The 24,943-nt window shown below is 38.8% G+C and overlaps 1 protein-coding gene across 3 annotated transcripts in view; it reads right to left on the bottom strand.

Annotated features, from left to right (window-relative positions):
- The window catches only part of LOC106879935 (transient receptor potential cation channel subfamily M member-like 2), an 87,093-nt gene that overhangs the window by 28,721 nt on the left and 33,429 nt on the right, over positions 1-24,943 (bottom strand). For all 3 annotated transcript variants that reach the window (XM_089354590.1, XM_089354589.1, XM_089354591.1), the window contains 11 exons: positions 22,336-22,734; positions 14,649-14,831; positions 11,511-11,738; positions 10,133-10,337; positions 9,597-9,792; positions 8,124-8,271; positions 5,325-5,418; positions 4,588-4,715; positions 3,143-3,334; positions 2,401-2,559; positions 1,389-1,567 (listed from right to left, as the gene is read on the bottom strand). In XM_089354590.1, coding sequence (XP_089210716.1) covers positions 1,389-1,567; positions 2,401-2,559; positions 3,143-3,334; positions 4,588-4,715; positions 5,325-5,418; positions 8,124-8,271; positions 9,597-9,792; positions 10,133-10,337; positions 11,511-11,738; positions 14,649-14,831; positions 22,336-22,704 — 2,081 coding nt within the window. In that variant the 5' untranslated portion in view covers positions 22,705-22,734. The remainder of the gene's footprint in view (positions 1-1,388; positions 1,568-2,400; positions 2,560-3,142; positions 3,335-4,587; positions 4,716-5,324; positions 5,419-8,123; positions 8,272-9,596; positions 9,793-10,132; positions 10,338-11,510; positions 11,739-14,648; positions 14,832-22,335; positions 22,735-24,943) is intronic.

Here is a 24,943-nt window from a genome sequence, read left to right as displayed (position 1 = left end):
GCCACCAATAAAAGCTGATACAGCTTGTGGTACCAGTGACGTCACAACGCATTTCTACAGCTGAGTGAACTGGGCAATGTGAAATAAAGTGTCTTGCTCAAGAACACAACACGAATCGAACTCACTACCACATGATTGTGAGCCCAACACTGTAACCACTGAGCCATGTGCCTTCACACACACACACACAAACACACACACATAAATATATAATTGCCAACCAAGTGTGGCGTCCTATACAGGACAGTGCTAGGACGCCACACTTAGTTGGCAATTATATGTTACGGTTCCGTACTGCTGCTGTTTATATCTCGGTCAGGGATTTAATATAGCCTATATACATATATATTTATGTACATATGTATGTATGTGTATATGTCTGTATATATATATTATTTTGTTTAAAAGAGTTCCAACACTGTCTGTTTTTTATGTTTTATTTATATTCCTGCAGAACCAATGTGGGGTATAGAATATGGAATATACAATATATAATATAATATACAATATATAATATAAAATAAAATAAAGTAAAAATGGATGGCACCATGAAATAAAGTATTGAATGTAGATGAAATATTGAGTGTTCAATATAAAGGATCAAATATATAAATATATATATATAAATATATATAAATATATAAAGGCGACTCGAGTTTCAGGGCTATTTCCCTTCGTCATGGCCGGTATGACAGACTTTAACAGACAGTCTGTTAAAGTCTGTCATACCGGCCATGACGAAGGGAAATAGCCCTGAAACTCGAGTCGCCTTTATATATTTATATTTATATTTATATATTTGATCCTTTATATTGAACACTCAATATTTCATCTACATTCAATACTTTATTTCATGGTGCCATCCATTTTTATTTTATTTTATTTTATATTATATATTGTATATCATATTATATATTGTATATTCCATATTCTATACCCCACATTGGTTCTGCAGGAATATAAATAAAACATAAAAAACAGACAGTGTTGGAACTCTTTTAAACAAAATAATATATTCCTCTATACACAATCATACACCCCCCCCTTTTTTGTATTTATTTTTACTCGCATATATATATATATATATATATATATATATATATATATATATATAGTCAATCCAAATATAAACAAGCAAGAAAAAACAACAACGTGAGGACTTGGAATAAGTACTGTGTTATCGGATGCTCAGGAAAGGAAAGAAAGAGGTTTTCATGTTTTGAGCGGAGCTCTTCATCAGAAATATAGAAAAAGTCCAAAGATGGGAAGATGGAGAAAGAAAATCGTCAACGATACACACACGGTCACACACACACACATATATATGGATAGATAAATAGATAGATAGATAGATAGATAGATAGATAGATAGAAAAAAAATTCCTGACCTGGCATTCTGTTCCATCTCACAGCGTTGGTAGAGTTCCATAGAAAAGGTAGCCATTCGTTTGTAGATGTCACTGCAGATAAGAGCAATAGGGATTGGATCATCCGATCTTCCCCATAACAGCTTGGCTAATTTATTACGATTCATAAGGACAGCCCAGACTATGAGACAGTTGATGGCCTGTAATAGAGAGAGAGTATTAACAAGCCATTTAGTTCATCACAAACATACAACGGTGGTTTTTACATAGCAGTGTGAATATGTGTGTGTGCATGACTCCATTATTACATTTTATACATGCAGGAGCGATGTATATATACATATTACTGTGTACTGTGGTATCATTTATTCGTGTGTGCGTGTGCTGGTGTACACCAGTCTGCTAGTCAACAGGCTGACATAAATTCTCTTCTATAAATAAGAACCTTTGTCAACTGATCAAGCAGACCTAAGTTTTGGCTACACTTTGTTGATAAGGTCCAATAAGACAGGAACATATCTATTGTCGTCTCCCTTGGCGGCTAACACTGATCTTATCCTCAAAGCAAGACAAAATTAATTTTGTGACATTAATTCCTAATATCTTCAAGTTATCTCCCCTTTTCTGCAGCCGCCATTTGCAGTTTTGTTGGTTTTCTCCAAGGTGTCTTATGTTCACTATAATAAACAATACTGCAAACAACATACAAAAAATGTGAAACAACATTATTATAAACATTATTTAGAGTTGATGGATAGTTGTCCTCATCTTGTTTGTTGTTAACACAACGGTTCGGCTGGTATACTCTTCAGCCTTCATCAGGTGTCTTGGGGAAATTTTGAACCTGGGTTCTCATTCCTAAGGTTCCTGGTTTCTTCATTCCTTATGAAGGCTGGAGGGTATATCAGCTGAAACATTGTGTTAACAACAAACAAGATGACGACAAATATCCGTCAAATGTAAATAATGTCCATAATTCCTCATCTCTTAAATATAGAACAACATTATTATAAAAGAATGAAGAAATGCGAACCTTTCTTTCAGCAACAACAGGGTCCAGGACATACAAGCCTAGGGAGTTCATGGAGAGTTCGCAGGGCTGGACAAAGTCTTTGATTCCACACAGTTTGTAAATGAGACGATTCAAATCTGTGTCCAAGAAGTTGGCAGCCAAAGGCTGATCCCTTGATTGCTGGACAAAACAAAACCACAAAAAAAAAACATAAGTTAAACAATAAAATATTTTTGTTTGGTGAATGTTGTTGTTGTTTAACCCCAGGCCAGTCCTCCTTGGGTGGATCACTGATCAAAGGTACGCCAGCCATGACCATCTTGTCTTGCTTTTTTCTGGCATAGTATATCTAAGGCAACATTTTCCAATGTAACCTTTGCATGGCTAGAATTAGGGTTCTTTGACTGACCCTTATTTGATGGAGCCGTTCTCTGGAGACTGCTTATTCCAGGCATAACACCAATTTCTTTAGATTTACCCACTTCCAATGGCCACCCTCCCAGTAATGTTCCCTTTTCTGTCACCCTTGTTGAAATAATGGAGAAATTGTGAAGACAGCAATGACACCTTACATTCATGCATATTTATTATTTCTGCATAAATTTGGAAAACGTACATCTTTCCTTTAAGTACAAAGGGTTTCTGTTGTCAGCCAACAGGACTGAGGCAAGTAGAGTTGTGTACCTTACCCAGGTGCAGGTAAGATAAGAAATTATGATATACCAAGTTATATGAGAAAAGGTGAAAAATATTTCATACTTACGAAATTCTTGCCCAGAGCACCTTCTAAGCAGGTTGTGTAGAAGAATTCTCGTTCTTCAGCTTTTTCAAAGAGAAGCTTCAGTTTTTTATGATTCAAGAATTTATGAACTTGGAAGTTCTGATCGAGAAAAAGTTCTACAAAATCTTCACGGTCTTTTCTCTGCAGTGACTGATCAAAGAGGTTTTTATCGATCTGAAATATTTCATAAAATTATGTTTAATAAATATAAAAAATATATATACAATATATGTGTATATGTGTGTGTGTGTGTGTGTGTGTGTGTGTGTGTGTGTGTGTGTGTGTGTGTGTGTGTGTGTGTGTATATATATATATATATCAGAAGGTTTGGAGGTGATGTACAGGTATTATATATTAAAAAAAATAAGGTACTCAGAGATCTGGATGGCTGTACATTTACAAATTTTTATTAATATGTCACATGTTTTTATAAATCATATGTTAGCCCTTGCATCTACTCTAGTAGAATCTTCAGATTTGAAGAAAATCTGAAGATTCTACTAGAGTAGATGCAAGCGCTAATATATGATTTATAAAAACATGTGACATATTAATAAAAATCTGTAAATGTACAGCCATCCAGATCTCTGAGTACCTTATTTTTTTCTAATCATCATCATCATCATCATCGTTTAACGTCCGCTTTCCATGCTAGCATGGGTTGGACGATTTGACTGAGGACTGGTGAAACCGGATGGCAACACCAGGCTCCAATCTAATTTGGCAGAGTTTCTACAGCTGGATGCCCTTCCTAACGCCAACCACTCAGAGAGTGTAGTGGGTGCTTTTACGTGTCACCCGCACGAAAACGGCCACGCTCGAAATGGTGTCTTTTATGTGCCACCCGCACAAGCCAGTCTAGGGGCACTGGCAACGATCTCACTCGAAAATCCTACGGGAGCCAGTCAGGCGGTACTGGCAACGGCCACGCTCAAAATGGTGCATCTCATGTGCCACCCGCACAAGAGCCAGTCCAGGGGCACTGGCAACGATCTTACTTGGCTTGCCGAGTCTTCTCACGCACAGCACATTTCCAAAGGTCTAGGAGTGGCTTGTTGTAAGAAGTTTGCTTCTCAAACAATTTTAATGAATCTACTTTGTTGTTGCTGCTGCTGATGTTGTTGTTGTTGTTGTTGTTTTTACTGGCAACGGCCACGCTCAAAATGGTGCATCTCATGTGCCACCCGCACAAGAACCAGTCCAGGGGCACTGGCAACGATCTTACATATATATATATATATATATATATATATATATATATATATATATATATAGAGAGAGAGAGAGAGAGAGGGCACTCAATACAAACATATAGTGTAATGTATTTATTTTATAAAGCACCATATATGCATACACACACACACACAGATAATAAGTGAAATGCCACAGCAATAATTCCAAGATTAAATAAAACTAATTGTTGTTACTTTTAATTTGCCAAATTCTTCTCTTTGGAATATTTCCGAGCAAGCCAGATCAGGTCGATTCCAGTCCAAGGTCAGCTGCAAATCTTTGTATAACTGTTCCCTCCATTGCGACCCAGAAAGAATTTTAGCTTCAACAAAGGAAAGACAAAAAAACAATGATTAAAAACATAATAATTATAAAATAGGCACAGGCGTGGCTTTGTTGTAACGAGTTCACTTCCCAACCATATGGCTCCGGGTTCAGTCCCACTGCATGGCACTTTGGGCAAATGCCTTCTACTTTAGAAGACACTTGCCCAAGGTGCCTTGCAGTGGGATCGAACCGAGAACCACAGGGTTGTAAAATGCAAACTTCTTAACCACACAACCATGTCTGCACCTTTGAGCCATTAGTAAAATGGGAATTAATAAAATTATAACAGTAATTAGAAAGGGAAAAACAATCAATAGAAATTAACAGAAAATACATCAAAACACCAGCTGTCTCTGTGTGTATTATTAATTGGAGGGACATTGCCCACCACTTTAGCTATAGTGGAAATGATGGTGGTAGTGGTGGGGGTGACAGTGCCGGGGGAGGTGGTGATGGTGGAAGTAAGAGTGTATAGAAGTTAGTTGTGATGAAGACAGTGGTGATGATGATGATCTTGATGATGACAACATAGACACTCAACAACAACAACAACAACAACAACAACAACAACAACAACAACACTCATAAGAAGCTGTGTACTTACATCGGAATAAAGCCTTCAGAATATATTTATCAAGGTCTTTCAGGTTGGAATCCCATCCTTTTGTGTTGACAAAGGTAAGGAATGTTTGTTCGCCCTAGGGACAGAGAGATTAAAGGTTAAAGTTTAATGGAGAGGGCAAACATATAGAACAAAGGTCATTGGTTAAAATATGGAACAGCAATAGAACAATATTGCACATCGTACTCTACTATGTTGCCCTAATTTTACCCCAGTGTTATGCAAATGTTACCCCATTGTTCTCTCTCTTTTTGACAATATTATGCCCATTTTCCCTTATCTCACTCTGATATTCTCCCTGAAATTTCTCCTCATGTAAAGCAGGGCAACAAGATCGCCAGGACATTTAAAAGAAACCATCCGAAGTGAAAGAAGCGAAAACTACAGCAGTGTTTTCTTTTCTTTTAAATTTCAAAACCGAACAGAAACCCAGGATGAAATTGTCAGACTAAGATCTGACTGTCTATTTGTGTGTTAGTCCCCTTGGGTCAAAGAAACACAAGAATCACATTTAGAGACATGGGCCATGATGTAGAGAGTGACTTTGTGTTGCAGTGTAGGAGAAACTGGCACTACGACTCTGAGTGTTCTAGTTGATCTGATCAACATAAGAGCTTGCTCACGTAATTAACATGCAAGTGGTTGAGTACTCCACAGACACATATACTCTTAGCATAGTTTTCACAGAGATTCAGTATGACACAGAATGTGACAAGAGTGACCCCTTTGAATTACAGGTACAACTCATTTTTTCCAGCTGAGAAATAAAGTGTTTAACCCAAGGATCTAATGTGCCACCAGGAATTGAAATCACAACCTTACAATTCTGACCTGAATATCCTAACCACTAAGCTATGGACCTTTATCCCACTCTATAACTATTGTGTAATGGGTAAGAAATAATAATTTCAGATGAAAATTCCCAAATACTCTGTGAAAATGTGAAAGAAAACAAATTACTGACAAAGAAAACTTAACGTAAAACAACAAAAACTTGAGAGAAGAAAAACTTTCTTCTTAATGATAATGAAATCTTGTCTGAAGAAAATAACAAAGAAAATGAAAAGAATAGAAATGAATTGTGATTCAGTTTTCTTTGAAAATTAAACAATTAGTTAATAGAGAAAATTATGTATATCAGGTGTCACACACGTGAAGAAGTTAGAATGACACAAAAATAGATTCAGAACATAAACAACATGCAAAAAATAGGTTACTAGCAAATTTTAAATGAAGCTAGTACATCAAACGTATAAGAGAGTAGCCTTAAAATGTTTTTGTTCTTTAATATTGAACGTCTCAAAAAAAATGCTTAGTGGTACTTTTGGTTGTACTTGAACACAATTTGAGAAATAGTCAAATGAACAGGATTATAGAATACCCTAACTCAACCAAGCTAGAAATCTACTGAAGTAATAATATATTCCTCTAACCTATGCTAGCATGAAAAAAAATAAAAGTATAAATGAATGAACATCAAAAACATTATTATTATTATTATTATTATTATTATTATTATTATTATTATCATTATTATTATTATTATTACTATTGTTATTAGTATTATTATTATTATTAAGGCAGTGAGCTGGCAGAATCATTAGCACACCAGGCAAAATGCTTATTGGCATTTCGCCCAGCTTTACATTCTGAAATCAAATTCCTCTGAAGCCGTCTTGCCATTCATCCTTTCGGGGCTGTTAAAATAGGTGCCAGTTCAACACTGGGGTGATGTAATTGACTAAACCCCTCCCCTCAAATTTCAGGCCTTGTGCCTATAGTAGAAACAGTTACTATTATCATCATCATCACCATTATTATTAAGCTATTGCATGCAAATTTAGTTTACAGGTATTTCATTTTGAGGTTTGGTGACAACAAGTCTCCTCAAATCACAAGAATCTTCCTTAGGATTCTTACAGAACATAGAATGGTACTTTTCTGCCAGTCGACAATGCAAGTCTTAATTCCAATTTCTTTTAGTCTCTTAGGTGCCAACTACACCAGTTACCACCTGAATAATTGTGGTCTTCGTCTTCCACACACTATTATTATCATTATTATTTATTGCCTTTGCACAGCTTCTAACACTGGAGATGTACTACAGTGTCAGCTGTTCACTACCAGTGAACTAAGGTAACACCTCTTATTTTTCAAGCACCTTCTGGAGTATTCGAGCAGTTCCAAGCAGTGCTGTTTTCAGCAAGTGCTCCACCCTTATTGCAGCCCCTATTTGTTCCACGTACTTCTCGAGATATTTGCTCACTGTTCCCAGGGCTCCGACAGTTATTGGTACTACTACCACCTTTTTCATCGACCACAACTGCTTAACCTCCCAAGCTAACTTGTCATATCTCTCGACTTTCTTTCTTCCTTATCGCATACCTTGTTGTCAGCTGGACATGCTATATCTATGATCCAGCATAGTTTGCTTTCTTTCTCAATTAAGACTATGTCCGGCTTCCTATTCTCTATCTCATGGTCGCACTGAATCATAAAATCCCATAGGATCTTTGCATTATCATTTTCGATGATGCCTTCGGGTTTGTGATCATACCAATTTTTTGCTCTGTCAAGTCCATACTTGTTGCTTGCAACAACAATTATTATTATTATTATTATTATTATTATTACTACATTAATATTTATTATTATTAATATTATTGCTATTGTTATCATTATACAACTAATTAGTAAACTCATTAGAGACAGTAATTAGTGACAAGTAATGCTAAAGTGAATTTGGTTATCTTTGCAACAATTTATGCCTAACTTACCAACCTCTTGAGAATATTTGACACATTCTAAAATCTTGTCACGAAATGCATTTCTGGCAATATCGTTCTCTTTGAAGTCATCGGGGAATGTTTTTGAAATTCTTTTAATCAGTTCTGGTTTCAAGGAATTATCGGTAAAGTCCTGGTCACTTCTGTGAATGGAACGCAAACAAATTGACTTTAAATACTTCCATGATATAAACTTTTACATTATACAACACAAAGATATGGCTGTCTGTGTAATGTGACTCCACCACCACCACCGCTGACATCCTCACTGCCACCACCACTACCACTTTGAATAAAAAGACTGAGGGTCCTGCCTGGTACGTCTTCACCATTATCTTTGTTTCTTTCCATCTGGAGGAACCAAGTATTGTCCTTACAGTAAGACACGTGTTCTTGTCTCGTTATCATGCCTTAACCTCTTATCCCCTGGCAAAGAGCCACTTCCTTGACTACTACTACTACTACTACTACAACACTGCTCTCAGTTAAGGGCTCTTATCTTGCAACTTACTTGGTGTCCTCACTGGTGCTGGTGCCACATAAAATGCACTCAGTGCACACTCTATCAAGTGGTTGGCATTAGGAAGGGCATCCACCTATAGAAACAGTACCAAAGTCAGCACTAGAGCATAGCACAGTACTGTAGCTTGCCGGTTCCTCTTGAAGCATCTAATCCACACAAGAGCATGGGCAACACATGTCAAATGGTGACAATGAACTCTCCCTCTCTGTGTGTCGATCCACCACAATCTGAAGAATTAATATAAAATTTGCCACACCCAACTTTGATACACACACACCATCATCATCATCATCATCATTTAACATCCGTTTTCCATGCTGGCATGGGTTGGACGGTTTGACTGAAAACTGGTAAACAAGGGAGCTGCACCAGGTTCCAATCTGATCTGGCAGAGTTTCTACAGCTGGATGCCCTTCCTAAGGCCAACCACTCCGAGAGTGTAGCGGGTGCTTTTTACATGCCACCTGCATGGGTGCCATTTACGTAACACCAGCGTTGGCCATGACTATGATATCACTTGCCTTGACAGGTCATCTCAAACACGATATATTGCCAAAGGTCTCAGTCACTTGTCACCTGCCAGTGTGAGGCCCAAAGTTCAAAGGGTGCTTTTTACATGCCAGTTATGCAACACTGCATTGGCCACGAAATTTAAAATTGCCTCACCATTTCTCATCCTAACCACCTCTACCCCCACCGCCACTATACCCCACCTCACCTCCAACCTACAGGAGTGTGCATGTGTCTGTGTGTGGTGTGTATGTATGTGTGTGCATGCATGCATGCATGTGTGTGTGGTGTGTGTGTATGTGCATGCATGTGTGTATGTGGATGTGCATGCATGTGTGTGTGTGTGTGGTGTATGTGTGGTGTGTGTGTGTGCACATACATATATATGTATAACAGTCCATCATAATGTTTGTAGTGTTTTAATAAAAATGTTACCTTTCCTGCAATTCTTCGTAGGTATAAGCCACAAGATCTGCCGCTCCACCGATTCCTTTCAGCACTAACACAGGCATCTTGTTTTTCAAGAAGAAGAGAATATGATCGATACTTTTTGGTCCTCCTTGAACTAATAAACCAACGACGGGAACTGAAGCCGCAGGTGTTTCTGTTTGCATTTCCATTTCAAACGATTCTGAAAGTAGAAACATTAACACAGAATAAAAATCTGGTGTATGCAATTGGAAAATTATTTCTTTAAAATAGCCATCTATGTATCATACTAAATGTATACACACGGTCAGTAGGCCAGTTATTGCATTATTTGTCCTGAGGTAATATCTTTCATGGACGTGTGTTAAAAGCAGAATGTCGGAGGGAGAAAAAAATTTATCCCAACGATAATCAGCAAGAACACCAGAAGCAGCCCCAGGACAAGTTTTATTGACCCCCCCCCCCACCGAAAGACAAAGTTGGCCTTGAAGGAAACACTAGGAAGTAATAAAATGCCACAGAAACATATGTTAGGTACTTACCATTACTGAAGAATCTCTTGAAGCGATGAGGTCGTCCTAGTTCTGACCCTAATCTGTATTCTAACAAACAACGAAAATGAGTGAATATTGACCTTTCTCCAACTTCGTCTTCCACAAGAATTAGATGAGTATGGTCTGGATTCAGGTCATAACAGTCGGAATTTGGTTTGTGACCTTCATTCTTTATCACAATTGGGCCATCATACTGGAAGGAAAAAGAAATGTTTTGGAGAGGAGAGAATTTCTTTGAAAAGTGAGAAATGCTAATGGAGAAGCAAACGGTCAATTGATATTTTGGTTTCCACCCTCAGTGTGGTTTTCTGAGGGGCAGAGATTGGAATTTCTTTAGCTTTGGTTATGGTTAGTCCACATTACTCTGGAAGGAGCCTAGGGCTGGTTTCTTGGTTTCTCTGGCTTATATATATTCCTCCCTGGATGAGACACTGGTCAGTTGCAGGATTTTTGCCAGCTGAGTGGACTGGAGCAATGTGAAATAAAGTGTCTTGCTCAAGGACACAACACATTGCCCGGTCTGGGAATTGAAATCACAATCTTGCAATCATGAGTCCAACACCCTAACCACTAAGCCAAGTTTTGGTCATGGCATGATTGATTAGACTTCCGAAGGATGCAAACATTAACAATGGTAAGAATTGAACCAAGAAGCCAAAGAGGTCTAATCCAAATACTGCCCTACCATGGCCCTCCCTCCCAGTTTTGCCAACTCACACTCATCTAGATTGTGCTACAGCATGGCCGGTTTAAACAACTATCTTTAAGAACAGAACTACAATCTCTATCACTGTAATAAACAGAAAACTTAACATCAGCCTTCCGTCTGTTTCTGCTGCAGGTATTGAACCTCTACAAGTTCAAGGAAGATCTACAGAGGTCATCACTATTGACCTCTCACTAATTAAAAATTAACAAACTTAGGTGCACGCATGGCTGTGTGGTAAGAAGTTTGCTTCCCAACCACATGATTCCAGGTTCAGTCTCACTGTGTGGCATCTCGAGCATGTATTTTATACTGTATATATATATATATATATATATATATATATATATATATATATATATAGGTATGTCATCATCATCATCATCGTTTAACGTCTGTTTTCCATGCTGGCATGGGTTGGACGGTTTGACTGAGGTCTGGAGAGCCAGCAGCTGCACCAGGCTCCAATCTGATCTGGCAGTGTTTCTACAACTGGATGCCCTTCCAAACTCCAACCACTCCAAATGCTGGGGTTGGTTAGTTTGACTAAAATTCCTCCAAGGTGGTGCCCAAGCATGGCCACAGTCTAATGACTGAAACAAGTAAAAGATAAATGAGAAAAGAAATTAAGCAAAAAGGGAATTTCAAAAGACTTCTTACCAAACCATCAAAGGAACTCTCATAGGAAATACAATGTTTTGGCATTATTCCAATCACAGTTAGTTTGGGTAAACGATGGCATTGTTCTGCATGAATTGATGCATATGCCTGTTGGACACGGTTACTAATTCTGTGGATTTTCTCTTCATGAATGGCATCACCAATTGTCTTGGCAATACCACCATCAACGCCATTTGTTATTATCCAAAGTTCTGTAGTGTTTGCAGCCTGGAATTGGTGGTGGTGTGGTGTGGGGGGTAGAGAAAGAAAAAAAAAAAAGGAAACATGAGAACAACAACAACAGAATTGGTTTCTCAAAGATTTTCTTTGAAGATTTTAAAAATATTGCTTTCATCAGAATTATCATAAAGAATCTATTTTCAAGGAAAAGTTTTGATGTTCATCCATTTTACAACAAGATAAATAAGATAGAGTGATTTATTCTTGGTTACGGTTAATTAAATCTTACTTTTGATATGCTATACATTGTTTCATAAATATTGATCAAAGATTTTTAATATCCAAATTATTCAAATAACTTTTACGGGGTGTATTCTGGAATTTAGTCAAAGCGCTATAGATATTCTTTTGTTCTTTTCAGGTGATGGGTGTTCTCATTTGATTCTCATCTTCTTCATGCAGAACATGGATCATAAATAAACCAGTTCACTAAGCAACACAGCATCTACAACAATGCTGGATATTATTTACATTATTTACATTTGAGGGATATTTGTCCTCATCTTGTTTGTTGTTAACACGTTTCAGCTGATATACCCTCCAACCTTCATCAGGTGTCTTGCAGAAATTTCGAACCTGATGAAGGCTGGAGGGTATATCAGCTGAAACATTGTGTTAACAACAAACAAGATGAGGACAAATATCCCTCAAATGTAAATAATGTAAATAATATAAATAATTCCGCATCTCTTAAATATAGAACCATAATACTGGATATTGTACAACTATTTCTCAATTTTAATGTTCTGCCTTTGAATTTTTTGTTTTCTTTTTGTAGTTTCAGCTCAGAGCTGCAGCCATGTTGGAGCACTGCGCTGTTAGCATGTAATTTATCGACTCCTAAAGGATGAAAGGCAAAGTTGATCTCGGTGGAATTTGAACTCAGAACATAAAGACAGATGAAATACCGCTAAGCATTTCGCATGGCGTGCTAATGTTTCTGCCAGCTCCCACCGCTTTTGTTGATGCTCATATGTGTTTCATGAAACATCTGCTTTGGCTGTCAACATTCCTCGATGAGCAAGACACTTGATGCTGATCATACATGAAAACACCTGAAACAATGTGCAGGTATAAATATTGTAAATCTACCATAAATACACATTCTGTTATAATCTTATAATCATTCAGAGAGATTTACCTTAATTTAGCTGCAGAGATAACATACATTTCCTCATCACTCAGTTTGTTTGTATTAGAAGAGGCAGCGCACTGAAATTCCCCTTTCCTCTTCTATACACCCCCCTCCTCAACCTATAACAATAAAACTTCTCAGCAGATGTTCATGAATTCCATGGCTTCATATCTTTGTCTCATTCAACCAAAACACAGATTATTCTTGTAAAACAGAACCACCATTCTATACTTTTACTATTCAAAAATATCAAACACCTCAATGTAAGCTATACAACACTCCATACTATGTGCCATACAATATACCATACTCCATACAATGATTGATACTCCAATGTGTGATAGTCCATACAGCATATGATACCTCAAACAATATACCACACTCCATGCAATATAAGACACTCATTACAGTATATGACACATCACACAATGTGCACCACTTCATACAATGTATGATATCCCATTAAATGTACCATACTCCAAACAGTGTACTACCATACTCTCTACCACACAGTATACAATGGACCATACAATGTAAGACAACCTATCATGACCACCATTTATATATCATTTCTTTTTCAGGGCCTGAAATCATTTTACCCATAATCCCTTTCAGACCCTTTATATGATACAAGTTTTCCCTACCATGGAATATATTTGCATATTTGGAGCAGTTTCCCCACTAAACACATACACACACATGCATGCACACACACACACACACACTGACGTTCTGTAAGTTCTTCAAAAAACTGTCATCCCTTTGATAAGCCACTCATAAACCATTTACCCTCACTAAAATGATCTCATTCCCATTGGTTCTCATCCCTGTTCACTAACTCCGCTTAAACCCATTATCTCTCCCAGAACCCCATTATCACCAATTCTTACACACCTCCCAACATTATCTAACCCCAAATTGTATTCCCTTAACTCTCAAAATGTTTATCCCTTCATCCATTCCCCCCTCCTTCACACCCACAAATTTACCCTGAACTACAAAAGATCAGAACAAAATGTCAATGCACACCATCTCCCATTCCACCACTTTTATCACTGAACCACTTTGGAGAATAATCTTTACTTATTTTTGGTAATGTTGTCTAAACCAACAACAAAGATTTGGCAGAACAATTTGTATGTTGAGCCAACAGGATTTTTTTGCTTAGCTGCATCAGAATATGAGTTCAAATCCCATCTGAGTTGATTTTTGCTTTCCATCTCTTCTGTGCCAATACAAATGTAACTACAGAAATACAACAGTTTGATTCTCTCAGTTCTACTAACAACTGGATAAAAATGGATTCTTGGCTTAAATAATTGCATAGTTTCCAGACAGATCACAGTCTGATCAGCTGACAACAAGTTCCATGTCTGTCTGATGTTTTAGCAGTGAGAAATATGAAGGTCAACCAAATGCAAATGGACTTACTATAACCCTAATGAAATAGTGATATTCACAGAAGCCATCTTCTGCATACATAAGTGGTAGATATAACACACCACCCTGTTTAACACCCTGACCTGGTCTTATACATCTTTAGTACAGTTCACTCTATATCTTTCACATCAAACCTTGGTTCCCTCTCTATCCATGTTTTTTTTCTTTTTCAGTGACCAACAGTGACTAGTGGCCAACAGATTTTCAGGCTGGACACCAGTCATATCAAACTCACCAGGGTGAGATGACTGCAAAAATCGTGGGACCTGTCCCTCGACAACTCGCTTACTCAGAAAAAAGTTCTACAACATAAATTTACTTACTTTGATAATTCCCTTTTGAAATTGTTCTTTGAGTTTGGGGTTTTTCCAGCCTTTAAAATGCTTGATTCCTGAGACAACTGAGAGCACAATTTTAGGACTGCGCATCCGCCAGAAAAGGCCCATAAAATCTGCCAGATCTTCCACAGAAGTATCGGTTGGGACACAAACATAATGCTTCTTGGACTGAAAGTAAAAGAAGGAATCTATTAAGAAACACAACTAACAGTTCATTGACGAGGTAAACTGACTTGTTAACTCAGTTTACCTCGCAATTAACACTTTCTCTATCTCACAATGAATAGTTCACTGTTGTACTACATAGTTAACAGCTCACTGTAGTGGCATACAATTAACAGTTCACTACTGTACCACAGAATTAACAGTTCACTGTTGTATTACAGATTTCCTAAAGTAGTATATTTAACAAAGTCCCAAGCCCCACCATCATTTCTGTCACCTCATCACCCACCAGAAACAGTCTCTGTCATACAGTTCTATATTTAAGAGAGGAGGAATTGTGTACATTATTTACATTTGATGGTACTCTGTCAGTTACTAGTACTCTGTCAGTTACTGGTACTCTGTCAGTTACGATGACAAGTGTTCTAGTTGATCTGATTGATGGAACAGCTTGCTCGTGAGATTAACATGCAAGTGGCTGAGTACTCCACAGACACGTGCACCCTTAACGTAGTTCTCAGGGAGATTCAGCGTGACACAGAGTGTGACAAGGCCGGCCCCTTTGAAATACAGGTACCACTCATTTTTGCCAGCTGAGTGGACTGGAGACAACACGTCACCGGGCGTTGAACTCACGACCTTACGATCGTAAGCTGAATCCGCTAACCCCAGAGCCTGCCTCTATTGCTTCTGACCCTTCTTGTGTCTTGTCCAACGTACCATTCCCGAAGAATCACCACACATTTATTCAGATGGCTGACTAAACACTTAGGTAGGAATTGAACCTGTTGACACCAGCTCTGAATCTATCCTTAGACTCCCATCACCATCTGTAAATTACGTAAACATACACTGACATCAATTCAGAGGTGTGTGTGGGAGGGTGCAGTGGGATGGGTGGGTGGGGTGGGGATGGGGGTCCAGCTTTTGCACCCCCTCCCCCCGACTCCCTCATTGCCACCTCCTCACTGCTCTAATGCCAAAATAAACAATCATCACAGCAAACTAAACAACAGACAGCATGGCAGCTTCTGTCAGAAGTAAATTTTGAGGGGGGGGGAAGGGGGGGCGGATGTAATCTTTCTGTCTCTGAACTAAAAATAATTACCACTAATTACTTATAATTGCAAGAGATGAGAGAACCCCTGTGGCTGGTTGCTCAACCTGCTAGACATAGCAACCAAATCTTATTTTAAATCACACCTTCTTGACTGAAAAATGAAGGACACCTTAAATAATGTGGTTCTGGACATATCATCATCGTGTCCAGCCTCTGGACATTATTCTTTCATAACGATGGTCACCCAGATTTCCATGGCATAAAAGAGACTCGAATCCCAACGTTGGCCCTGAATGGGATGCCAATCTGAGACAGGGTTCCTCATTTACAGCCGAGTGGACTGAAACAACAGGAGATGTCTGGCTTAAGAACACAACACACTGCCCAGTCTGGGAACTGAAACCATGGTCTTGCAATTGGAAGTGCAACACCCTAACCACTAAGCTACACACCTGCCCATTCTAGATCCAGCTCGCTATGTTTTAAAGATCAGCAGTTCTCAGGTGTGGCTCCAGTGGCCTCATGTGGCCCTCAAGCATCCTTCCATCGGCCCCCAACAGTCATCCCTCTGTAAATATAATCAATTTGTCTTTAATTGATTGTGTTTTACCTTTTCTGGAGTTTGGAGCCCTACCCCACCCCTCAAAAAAAAATTCAGGTTTTGGATCTGACCTGGATATTAGAAAAGGGTTGGAAACCTCTGGGCAAGACATACTCTCTCTTAAATGGTCGAAGCCCTGTGAGTGAGAAGCTGCAAGATCAAGTCTGACCTGAGGCTAAGCAAAAACAACAACGACAACAACAACAGCAGCAGCAGCAACAACAAAGTAGATTCATTAAAATTGTTTGAGAAGCAAACTTCTTACAACAAGCCACTCCTAGACCTTTGGAAATGTGCTGTGCGTGAGAAGACTCGGCAAGCCAAGTAAGATCGTTGCCAGTGCCCCTGGACTGGCTCTTGTGCGGGTGGCACATGAGATGCACCATTTTGAGCGTGGCCGTTGCCAGTACCGCCTGACTGGCTCCCGTAGGATTTTCGAGTGAGATCGTTGCCAGTGCCCCTAGACTGGCTTGTGCGGGTGGCACATAAAAGACACCATTTCGAACGTGGCCGTTTTCGTGCGGGTGACACGTAAAAGCACCCACTACACTCTCTGAGTGGTTGGCGTTAGGAAGGGCATCCAGCTGTAGAAACTCTGCCAAATTAGATTGGAGCCTGGTGTTGCCATCCGGTTTCACCAGTCCTCAGTCAAATCGTCCAACCCATGCTAGCATGGAAAGCGGACGTTAAACGATGATGATGATGATGATGATATATATACGACAGGCTTCTTTCAGTTTCTGTCTACCTAATCCACTCACAAGGCTTTGGTCAGCCTGAGGCTACAGTAAAAGACACTTGCCCAAGGTGCCACACAGAAGGACTGAACCTGGACCCATGTGGTTGGGAAGCAAGCTTCTTACCACACAGCCACTCCTGTGTGTCTCACGTAGACAGATTTCAAATCATGATGATTTGTAAACGAAATGAAAACACGCAACTGTTGAAAGATTAAAATTTTTGTTGAACAAAACAAAACAGAGTCTTTGTCTGATGGTTAGGCATGTCTGGATTGCGTGTGACAGAGGTTTGTAGGTATTGTTGCTTCGAACAAAAGAACGAGTGAAAAAAAAGTGAATTTAGAAGAAAAAAAAAATCATTAAATGTCAAAAAATTGAATAGAATCTCCTGCGAAGAAGAAGAAGAAGAAAAAGAAGAAGAAGAAGAAGGAGGAGGAGGGGAGGAGGAGGAGGAGGAGGAGAAGAAGAAGAAGAAGATAAGGGCAAGTGTACACGTGTGTATGTGTGTGGGGTGTGTGGGTGTGTGCATAAGTATGCGTGTGTGTGTTTGTGTGGGTGAATGTGTGCACGTGTGAGTGAATATATGTCTGAGTGCGTGTGTGCGATTGAATGTGTGTGCATGTGAATATGCGTGTGTGTGAGTATGTGTGTGTGTGTGGATGTGTGTGCATGAGAACGAAGATGTGAATATGTGTGTGAGTGTGTGTATCTGCATGTGTGTATGTGAGCGTATGCGTGCATGTGTCGAGGGGATGTATGTGAATATGTGCCTGGGTGTGTGAGTGTGTGAGTACGTGTGTGTGTGTGTGTGTTTGTTTGTGTGCTTGTGTGAGTGTAAGTGTGTGCGTATATGTGAGCATGTGTGTGAACGTGTGCGTGTGTGTGAGTGTGTGTGTGTATATATGTGAGCATATGTGTGTGTGTGAGTGTGTGTGTACATGTATGTGAGTGTGTGTGTGTGTGTGTATGTGAGTGTGTATGTATGCAAGTGTGTGTGTGTGTGTGTGTGTGTATGCGAGCGTGTGTGTTTATGCCAACGTGTGTGCGTGTGTGTAAGCGTGAGGGTGCAACAATACAGTCAAGTGAGTGGTTGCTGTCAGAATGAAGGGAGACATTGTGCTGCAGTACTTCACCCTGCATTCATCAAGAGGCTTGGGAATTAGGTTAAAATCTAGTGCAGCCATTGATTTATTGTGAAAACATTTCATTTCAGAAGACTGTGGCAAGATTTTTCAACCCGGATTATTCATATTATTGCTATTTCTAAATGTGGGTAGCATACCCTGCATGTACCTACCCTGGGACAATAAGAGAATTTCTTTCATCAATGACATACATGAAAAAGGGTGAAGGCGTAGGGGTAGGTGGTTAGAATATTCGGCTCACAATTGTATGGTCGTGAGTTCAATTCCGGGTAGCATGTTTTCGCCTTCAGCAAGATACTTTATTTCATGCTGCTCTCAGCTAGCAGTAACGAATTATACCAGTAATTCAAAGAGGCCATCCTCGTCACATTCTGTGTCGCTCTGAATCTCTCCATGGACTACATTAAGGGCATGCATGTCTTTGGAGCACTCGGCCACTTGCACATTAATTTCATGGGCAGATAAACTGGAACACCTTTGTAACCCGACACTGTGCCATTTTAACATAAAAAAGGGTTTTCTAAAAAGTGCAAACTACAGAAAAAAAATCTCTGAAACAAAAACCTTAAAATCGCACAAAAACTTTGACCCCCTTCAAAATAAAGTAAATTTTATCAAATTCTACTTGTGCAATCATGGCTGTGTGCCTAAGAAGCTTGCATAGCAACCACATGGTTGTCATGGCAACCACATGGTTGTCATAGCACCTTGATGTATATAAATCTTTAAATTACCTTCTTTGCTCCTTCTTTTTACCTGTTTCAGTTATTAACCCTTTCGTGACCAACCCTGCTGAAACTGCCTCTGGCTCTGAGTACAAATGTCTTGTTTTCATAAGTTCTGAATTAAAATCTCCCACCAAATCTTCGTCACAATTTATGTTCCTAACACTAGCTTAATTATTAACTAAGTTATTTTACTAAATTCTTTGTTATATTTAGAATTAATTGAAAGAAACACCTGATTGAATCAACCTGAGTACTTGTTATTTTTTGTTGAAAACTGGTACTTATTTTATCAGTCTCTTTTGCCAAACTGCTAAGTTATGGACATGTTAACCCACCAGTACCAGTTGTCAAGCAGAGGTGGTAGTGTTGGAGAGACACAAAGACAAACACACACATGTGTGTGTGTGTGTGTGTGTGTGTGTGTGTGTGTGCGCGCATGTCTGTGTGTCCCCCGCTCCCCACCTGCCACTACTTGACAACCAGTATTGGTGTACTTACATTCCTATAACTCAGCAGTTCAGCAACAGAGATCAATAGATTAAGTACCAGGGTCTTGAAAAAAAAAAAAAAAATCAAGTCCTGAGGTTAATTAATTCATTCAACTAAAATCCTGTAAGGCGTTGCCCCAGCATGGCTGAAGTCCAATGACTGAAACGAACAAAACATGAAAGAGAAACCTATATTTACAAACAACTCCATGTTGTTTGTTGGGTGTGACACAAGCAACTCGTCACAAGACTTCACTTTAGCAACGTCCTTTCACACAAACATATGTTTACATTCACAACCAAGTTTATTAATAGCTTTGTTTCATTCGCTAAACAAATACATTACGAACCCATGTTGTGTACTTAACAAGCATCCAGTCACACAAATATATGTTTACACAGGGCTCTCTGTATATAATTAATCAACAAATATACACAAGTATTATACACTCAGGTTAAACATCTTTTAAATATACTTTTCTGCTCTAAGCACAAAGCCTGAAATTTTTGGGGAGGGGACCAGTCGATTAGATTGACCCCAGTATGCAACTGGTACTTAATTTATCGACCTTGAAAGGATGAAAAGCAAAGTCGACCTTGGTGGAATTTGAACTCAGAACATAAAGTTAGAAGAATTTCCACTAAACATTTTCCCCAGTGCAGTTATGATTCTACCAGCTTGCTTCTTTGATGTGAAGAAATATTGAAGACAATAAAAGACTTAAACCAACAGAATTAAAATATTTAACATTCTTATTCAATTGTCATCATGGCACTCCATCAGTTACAACGATAAGGGTTCCAGTTGGTCCAATCAATGGAACAGCCTGCTTGTGAAATTAATGTGAAAGTGGCTGAGCACTCCACAGACATGGGGAGATTCAGCATGACACAGAATGTGACAAGGCTGACCTCTTTGAATTACAGGCACAACAGAAACAGGAAGAAAGGGTGAGAGAAAGAGTAGAGCAGGGTTCACCACCACCCCATGCCAGAGACTCGTGGAGCTTTAGGTGTTTTCGCTCAATAAACACTCACAACACCCGGTCTGGGAATCGAAACCACAATCCTATGACCATGAGTCTGCTGCACTAACTACTGGGCCATTGCACCTCCACTTTATTCAATATATTTTTATTTAATGGTTTATCAATGATTTCTTTTAATACACGCGACCGATTTTGTCTTCCAATATAGATTTAGCAGCTCGTTTATCTCCTTTTAATTGTTGCTTCTCCACCTGACATTTCAAATTAGCCATCTAAACTCAATATTTTCACTAATTAATTAGCTAATTATTAAATGTTAACACTCTCTCTCTTGCTTCGTTTATAACTTGACATTTGTGAACCAGTTTCAGATTGTACCAACAACTTCACATTCACTAAATCGGTGTTACTAGTTAACTAAGAGCAAATATCGGACATACCAGCTGCCAAAAATAACTTGGGTACTTGGAAGAACTTCAAAGAAATATCTCGTTCTGTTTATTTTGCCATTCTGCTGAACTAATCAAATCTTTGGTACCTGCTCTCAGAGTGTTAGGAACCAACTAGTGAGTTTCTATGCTTGATGTGCTAGAAATAGCAATCAAACCACCCGAGTCATACCTTACTGTCTTTTAATAGAGAGATTGTTAATAATATATTAAAACAGGATGATCACATGTTTGATGAAGGGCCAACAAAATCAGGGCTGACTTATAAGAAAAGGGCTGCAAATGACCCCTAAATGAAACCCTTAGGTGTAACACCTCAAGATATGCTTTTATTATAAATGGATACTGTTTTCAAATCCCTACTTCTACACCTTCCATATTCCCAAGCATAATTATTCCACAACACTAGATTCCGATTCTTACCTTGTCACACACCAATTAACGATTTAAAAGAAACTATTTTTGGACTGGTTTTTGGCACATCTGACTACCATTGCTCTTCTGCCTTATATGGCAATCTGCAAGAAGATTACGATTTGAGAGGAAAAGGAGAGAAGCTCTTGCGACAAGGCCATGTTGAAGCCAGGTTAATCTTTATATTTCTTAGTGTGGGGCAGAGCAAGAGACACAGTTGTTATTCCCGTTACTCTAACAAGAGCATCAAGATCATTGGTTGAATTCAGTGCGTAGCTTAGTGGTTAGGGTATTTGCCTTGTAATTGTGAGGTTGTGAGTTCAATTCCGAGTGGCACATTGTGTTCTTGAGCAAGATACTTTATTTCATGCTGCTCCAGTCCACTCAGCTGGCAAAAAATGAATGGTACCTGTATTTCAAAAAACCAGACTTGTCATATTCTGTGTCATGCTGAATCTCTCTGACAACTACGTTAAGGGCACACATATCTGTGGAATACTCAGCCATCTGCACATTATTTTCAGGAGCAGCCAATTCCATTGATCGGTACGACTAGAACTTTTGTTGTCGTAACCGAAGGAATGCCAGTTAATTTGTTGGAGCACAGCTGGTACATACAACACTCTAGATACCATTTTAAACAGCAGAAAACACACACAGGCACAACAGGTGCATCACAACCTCAGCAGCACATATTTAGAAGAAAAGGTTTTTAGGGATAAAAATTAGCTTATGGGGGAGGCTTGTCTTGGCATACAGGTCCTGGAGCAATACTTTCCAGACATTTTTCTTGTTGAAAAATATATGATTTATGAAGAATTCAATAGATTCAAGAATTCAATAAATTTAATAGTCACTTAACAAAAAAAGAAAAAGGAAAAAGAAAAACTTACTTGGAAATCTGTTGGGTCCATAGACTCGGACCAAAATTGTATATTTCCACAAGGAAGTGGAGAGTCTTTAAAAAGTCCACTGTCCTGTGTGTCAACAGACACGGCACCTGCTGAATCAACAGTGCGCTGGACGGGTTCCACTTCAGGATAATATGATTCTTGTTCTTCATCGTTAATTCCCCCACACTCCAGAAGTTCCAGGGGGTCTTCAGCTATGTGTGCAGTAGACATACAGAAGCTATCTCGGCTAATACCACGCAGAGACGATACAACAGACTGGTTGACGCTTTCACCATCCAGAAAAAACTGATTGCGGTCAGGATATATACTGTCTTCGTAATCAGTGTAGCTACGGTTATCGTTGTACATGTCGATTGGCCGGTACTGGTCATTACGATTCTGCAAAAAAAAAAAACAGAGGAAATGGTAAATAGCAAGAATTAAAAGAATGTTTATAATTACTGTTAATACAAGAACTGAGATGAAATTTTGAAATGAAAATCAACTTCTTCTTCATCATCATTTTACATCCAATTTCCCATGTTAGCATGAGTTAGATGAATTTTCTGAAGCAGAAGTCTTTGGCCAACTGCCCTTCTTGTTACCAAACTTTTTAAATCCCTTGTTACAACACACAGGGAGACAATTTACTTGTTCTAAACCTGGAATATAAACAACCATCATCATCATCATCATCATCAGTTAACTTTTCCATGCTTGCACAGAACTTGTTGAGGTAGGCTTTTTTGTGGCTGGATGCCCTTCCAGTCACTAACACTCACCTGTTTCCAAGTAAGGTAATATTTCCCCCTGGCCAGACATGTTCATGTGGAAGATCAGAAACAAACAACTTTGCTTGCATGGACAATGTCTAGGCAAGAGTGCACGCACACACACACACACACACGCACACACACGTGCACACACACACACACACACACACACACAAGCAGGATTAACTCAAAATGCTGAATAAAATGAAGCATTACATTTGAGAGTGAGGTGAAGGGTTAATATGGATATTGACTATGGAGGCCTCACTTTTCTTTCTTTTATTAAAATAATCTAAAGGAAAAGTGGGGACAGTTAGTAGGGAAGGCAGCCTGACCTTAGGTAATTTAGGGGCCAAAAGGTCTGTCTAGTTAGTATTCATAAATGACAAGTGAATCTATGCTGAAAGAGTTAACACCAGAGAAGAGAGATGGCGCTACTGTCTAGAGTTGGTAGTGGTGGTGGTGGGGTGTTTGAGGGGAAGATAGAGGTACTTAGCATGTGTGCACACACATGCACACACACACATACAACACCGTATCACTAAGACAGAGTCAAACACATACATATATACACATATACACAGACACACACACATACATACACGTACTCATACATACATACTCACACACATTGACATACACACACACACACACTGTGTATTTCTATCTAGACCTTAAAATATATCCATCAGTCCTTGTAACCATCAACATTCTAAAAATAAAGAAGAACAGATTGTGTTCAGTGAATCTTTAGTCGTAATTCACCTGAGATATATGACTATTCTGATTTACACTGATGACCAAAAATACCAAGTGGCTTCTTCTTGTATTGTTGGTGCCATATTGGCAACTGGACAAAATCTACACTGACCAAATGCCAACAACGGTCTCAGACTAAAGAGATTCTATATTCTAGTTGCTGCTGCTGCTGTTGCTACTACTACAACTACTACTACTACTACAACTACAACTACTACTACTACATACCACTACATACACACACTGTGATACAGACAGGGTGTGTGTATGTAAGAGAGAGAGAAAGAGAGAGAGAGAGAGAGAGAGAGAGAGGGAGGTAGCTATATTAAAATATCCACATTATGTGCAAGCAGTCACTTCTGTAAGTATTATACACATATCTGTCTGTCTGTCCATCACCTATCTATCTATCTATCTATGTGTGTGTGTGTATATATATATATATATATATCTATATGTATATATATATATATATATCTATATATATATCTATATATATATATATACCAGCATAGAAAATGGACGTTAAAGTATGATGATGATATATATATATATATATATATATATATATATATATACATAAACAGGCATGGCTGCATGATAAGAAGTTTTTTTTCCCAGCTACATGGTTCCGGGTTCAGTCCCACTGCGTGGCACCTAGGGCAAGTGTCTTCTACAATAGCCTTGGGCTGACCAAAGCCTTGTGAGTGGATTTGGTAGATGGAAACTGAAAGAAGCACGTCATGTATATATATATATATATATATATATATATATATATGTGTGTGTGTGTGTCTTTATGCCCCCAATACCGATTGACAACCCATCTTCCCACAGACATTTCTTCTACTACAATGAGCACTCTTAGCAGTATCGTGCCACTCTGATCACCTTTTGCAGCATCATGAAGAGATGTGGCACCACCCCCAAAGCTATGATATTGGACTCTCCAGCAGCCGACTATTTACCATGTGAGTGTAATACATAGTTATCGGGTAACCAAGTAGATACATCTGGCTCTGTGGCAAAACCCTTGATTATAAACAATTAATTAGAGAATTAATTAGAGCATTCCT

This window comes from Octopus bimaculoides, chromosome 7, assembly GCF_046866305.1.
Source record: "Octopus bimaculoides isolate indiv1 chromosome 7, ASM4686630v1, whole genome shotgun sequence".
NCBI classification, from domain to species: domain Eukaryota; kingdom Metazoa; phylum Mollusca; class Cephalopoda; order Octopoda; family Octopodidae; genus Octopus; species Octopus bimaculoides.
The sequence above is the reverse complement of the archived record's forward strand: the minus strand, read 5'-3'. Positions and strand labels throughout refer to the sequence as shown.